The sequence below is a fragment of the Nicotiana sylvestris genome, chromosome 4 (genome assembly GCF_000393655.2).
Source record: "Nicotiana sylvestris chromosome 4, ASM39365v2, whole genome shotgun sequence".
Classification (NCBI taxonomy): domain Eukaryota; kingdom Viridiplantae; phylum Streptophyta; class Magnoliopsida; order Solanales; family Solanaceae; genus Nicotiana; species Nicotiana sylvestris.
The window spans coordinates 38,137,245-38,141,764 of record NC_091060.1 but is presented as its reverse complement, the minus strand read 5'-3'; the positions used below and the strand labels follow the sequence as shown (position 1 = coordinate 38,141,764).

The window sequence follows — 4,520 nt, the reverse complement described above, 5'->3', positions numbered from 1 at the left end:
ACACAACCCAAACCAACGCGTGAAGCATTGCAATACACAATATACATCCCCGAACTAGAAGGCAACACTAGAACCGGTGTCGTAGTCAAGGTTGTATTGAGCTTCTGAAAGCTCGCCTCACAATCACCGGTCCAACAGAACAGAGCATCCTTCTGGGTCAATCTAGTAAAAGGTGATACAATGGATGAGAAACCCTCCATACGCTGGCGATAATAACCTGCTAACCCCAAGAAACTCTTGATCTCAGTCGCCGAAGCAGGATGATGCCAACTCTAAACTTCCTCAATCTTCTTGGGATCTACCTTAATACCCTCGCCTGATACAACATGGCCCAAGAATGCCACAGAATCTAACCAAAAATCACATTTGGAAAACTTAGCATCTAGCTTCTGTTCCCGCAAGGTCTAAAGCACCACTCTCAAATGTTGCTCGTGCTCCTCCATGTTGCGTGAGTAAATCAAAATGTCATCAATGAAGATAATGACAAACGAATCAATATAAGGCCTGAACACCCTGTTCATCAAGTCCATAAACACCGCTGGAGCATTAGTCAAACCAAAAGACATCACTAGAAACTCATAATGGCCATATCTAATACAGAAAGTAGTCTTCGAAACATCCGAGTCCCGAATCTTTAACTGATGGTACCCTCATCTCAAGTTGATCTTAGAGAACACCCTAGCACCCTGTAACTGGTCAAACAAATCATCAATATGCGGCAACGAGTACTTGTTCTTAATGGTCACTTTGTTCAACTGGCGGTAATCAATGCACATCCGCATAGCCCCATCTTTCTTCTTCACAAATAACACTAGTGCACACCAAGATGATACACTCGGCCTGACGAACCCCTTTGCTAGCAGCTCCACAAGCTTCTCCTTCAACTATTTCGAAGCCATACGGTATGGAGGGATAGATATAGGCTGGGTTACTGGAGCCAAGTCAATATAGAAATCAATGTCACGATTTGGTGGCATGCCTGGAAGGTCAGAAGGAAACACATCAGCAAAATTCCGAACTATTGGCACCAAATCAAACACCGGAGACTCTGCGGTAGTATCCCGAACATAGGCTAGATATGCCAAACAACCCTTCTCGACTAGGTGTCGAGCCTTCATAAAAGAGATAACCCGGCTAGATGTACTGACATACGAACCCTTCCACTCCAATCTAGGCAACTTTGGCATCGCTAGGGTAACAGTCTTGGCATGGAAATCAAGGATGGCATGATATAGGGACAATAAGTCTATGCCCAAGATGACCTCAAAATTGGTCATGTCAAGTAACATAAGATCTACTCTAGTCTCGTAACCACAGAATGTGACCACATAGAACTGATAAATCCGATCCACAACAACAGAATCGCCCACATGTATGCACACATAAACTAGAATACCCAAGGACTTACGAGAAATATCCAGGAAATGAGCAAATAGAGATGACGCGTATGAATAGGTAGACTCTAGATCAAATAACACCGAAGCATCCTTACTGCAAATAGAAATAATACATGTGATCACGGTATCTGAGGCCACTACATCTGGTCTGGTCGGAAAGGCATAGAACCTGGCCAGAGCACCGGCTGACCGGCCTCTACCTGACTGAACAGTAGCTGGCTGACCTCTCCTACCTTGCCTCTACCTCTAGGAGGACCCCTACCCGCCTGCCCTCCATCTTTGGGCAGTCGAGCAGCTAGTGCTGTAATCGTGGGCTGATGACCCTGTGCACTTCCTTGCCCCGAAGTCTGGGGAAATGTCTCTTCATGTAACTAAGATCTCCACACTCATAACAACCCCTCGGAGTGGTGGATTGCTGCCATGATGTCTGACCTTGATGGCCTGAATACCCACTAGAAAAACCTTGGATGGCTGGTGGGTGGTATGAACTCTCTGGCATTTCACTGAAATAGGCACTAAAAGAACCCTGATGATCGGAGTATCCATTAGAAGAACCCTGAATAACGAGCGGTAAAAATTCTCCGGCATAACACTGAAATAAGGTCGCGCTGGAACACCTCGAGGAGGTGGTGGTTCTGAATATGGGGGCCTGCTAGGCCGACCCCTACCACAATGACCTCTGCCCCCGACTGGGCCACCTCTGAACTCTCCAAAAAAAAATAGGACCTCTTATCCCATTGCATCTTCTCTCTACCCCTCTGACGGTAACCCTCAATCCTCCGAGCAATCTCCACTACCAACTGATAAAAAGTTCCTATCTCCACCTCCCGAGCCATACTAGCCTGAATACTAGAGTGAAACCTCACAACAAACCTCTGCACTCGCTCCACCTCAGTAGGAAGTATCTTAAGTGCATGGCGAGACAACTTAGAGAACCTCGCCTCATAGTCAGGCATTGACATCTGACCCTGCTCGAGCTGCTCAAACTGATACCGCAACTCTTCCCTCTAGCAGGGTGGGATATACCTATCCAAGAGAAGCTTTTAAACTAGTCCCAAGTCATGGAAGGAGAACCCGCTAGTCTGCTAAGAAGATAAGACTGCCACTATCTACGGGCCCTGCCCTCTAACTGAAAGGTAGTGAAACCCACCCCGTGAGACTCTAATATACTCATGTTATGAAGTCTGTCCCTGCACCTATCAATGAAGTCCTGGGATCCTCATGTCTCTCACCCCCGAAGATAGGAGGGTGAAGCCTGGTCCACCTATCCAGCAGCTTCTGCGGCTCGCCAGTTGTAGCTGGTCTAGGCTTAGGTACAACTGCTGCAATAGTGGTAGTATGCCCAGGAAATGATATAAGGTAGCTGCATGCCCAAGAGCCTAAATAATAGGGGCCTGTGCTCCCCCTCCCGCCTAAGACGTGGCTGGGTCTGCTAGAAATAAACCAGCATGTGTCGTAGAATTTATGAACCGTAGTATACGACCCATGACCTCTTAGAAACCTGGTGCTATCATGAAATTGACCAGAGCTGGATCTGCTATGGGCACCTCACCCTGCTCCTTAACAATGGGATCCTCCACTGGATCCACTGGCGGTGCAAACAGAGCAACTCTAGGACATCCTCGACCTCGGGCCGGTGCCCTTCCCCGACCTCTACCTCGGCCTCTAGCAACAGGGGGAGCAGCCACTCCCGAGTCTGAAATGTCTGCCGCATGCGTTCTTGCCATCTCTGAGAGAAATAAAGGAAGAAACTTAGTGCACCATCAACTGCACGATAGGAGATGAATGAAGAGTAGTTTCCTAATACCCTATAGCCTCTCGAAGATAAGTACGAACCTCTTCGCACCGATCCGCAAGACTCTATTAGGTCTGCCCATAACTTGTGAGACATACATGAACTTAGTGCTCTGAAACCATGTTATCACGACCCAATTCTATTATAGGCCGTGATGACGCCTAACACCGTTGCTAGGCAAGCCAACACCAAACAATCTAGTGATTTCCCATTTTTAATAAGTTTACCAAGTAAATGACTTTTTTCATTTTAAAATATTTAGGAAATGACAGATATTAAATATGTAAACACAAGCAATTGAGTACAAATCGAAATCATACAATAAATCCAATATAATGAGTCTACTAGTGTGTGCCAAGACCTGGTGTCACAAGTGTATGTGCAACTAGTAGGATATACAAATTCTACTCTACTGTCTGAAATAGAATAAAAATAAGTCAAAAGAGAGACTCTGGCTGTTACTGAACGGCTCGGAAGGATAGCTCACCATGTAGTCTCGAACTAGAAGTCAAGCGTCCACGCCGGACTGATAACCAGATGCACCTACCTCAGATCCTGTACATCAAGTGAAAAAGTGTAGTGTGAGTGTATAAAATAACATGTACTCAGTAAGTATCTAGTCTAACCTCGAAGAAGTAATGACGAGGGGTTGACTTCGACACTTACTATGGGCCAACAATATAATAATATCAAGTTCTAATCAAACATGATATGTAAAATGATAATAGAATTCAGAGCTAGAAAATAAGTAAGCAATCCTTTCATTTCAAGTAAGAACCAAGTCATTTCTCTCATATAATCCTTTCACCTTTCTAGTCCATGAAACAATATTAAATATAAAAGGGTTCCAATATTTTTACGCACGATTTATGCCGAGGACGTACGACCCAATCCAAATATATGTATGAATATACTGTGCATTGCCGAGGATCGAACGACCCGAACCATAGATATATCAATTAACCCGCCGAGGCGAATGGCCGCTCCCATGAGTAGTGGAAAAGTCACCCTGCTCGTGGAATATACTTGCGACGCGATTAAATATAATTTATCCAGTTAAGCATAACATCCCTCAATTCTTTTCAAAATAAAGAAAGTTCAACTTGAAACCTTTGAAATCTTAAAATTATTAACTTTCCCCATTCAATGCAATTAACAAATAAAATCAGATAACAGTGTCCACAAAAGCATGGTGTAAGCCTAACATTTCCCGGACATAAGCATGAATAGTAGCTACATACGAACTTTCGTCACTTCGTGCGTACGTAGCCCCCACAAATAGCAACACATATTGATTAAATTCACCTATGAGGTTAATTCCCTCTTAA

The 4,520-nt window shown here is 44.6% G+C and overlaps 1 protein-coding gene across 1 annotated transcript; it reads right to left on the bottom strand.

Moving 5' to 3' along the window:
- Window positions 1-650: 650 nt before the first annotated feature.
- Window positions 651-3,124, bottom strand: LOC138889440 (uncharacterized). The gene is made up of 4 exons (XM_070172748.1): window positions 2,921-3,124; window positions 2,124-2,404; window positions 933-1,491; window positions 651-884 (listed from the first exon to the last, which is right to left on the bottom strand). Exons 1-4 carry the CDS (start codon window positions 3,122-3,124, stop codon window positions 651-653), a joined length of 1,278 nt encoding a protein of 425 aa, XP_070028849.1.
- Window positions 3,125-4,520: the final 1,396 nt, after the last annotated feature.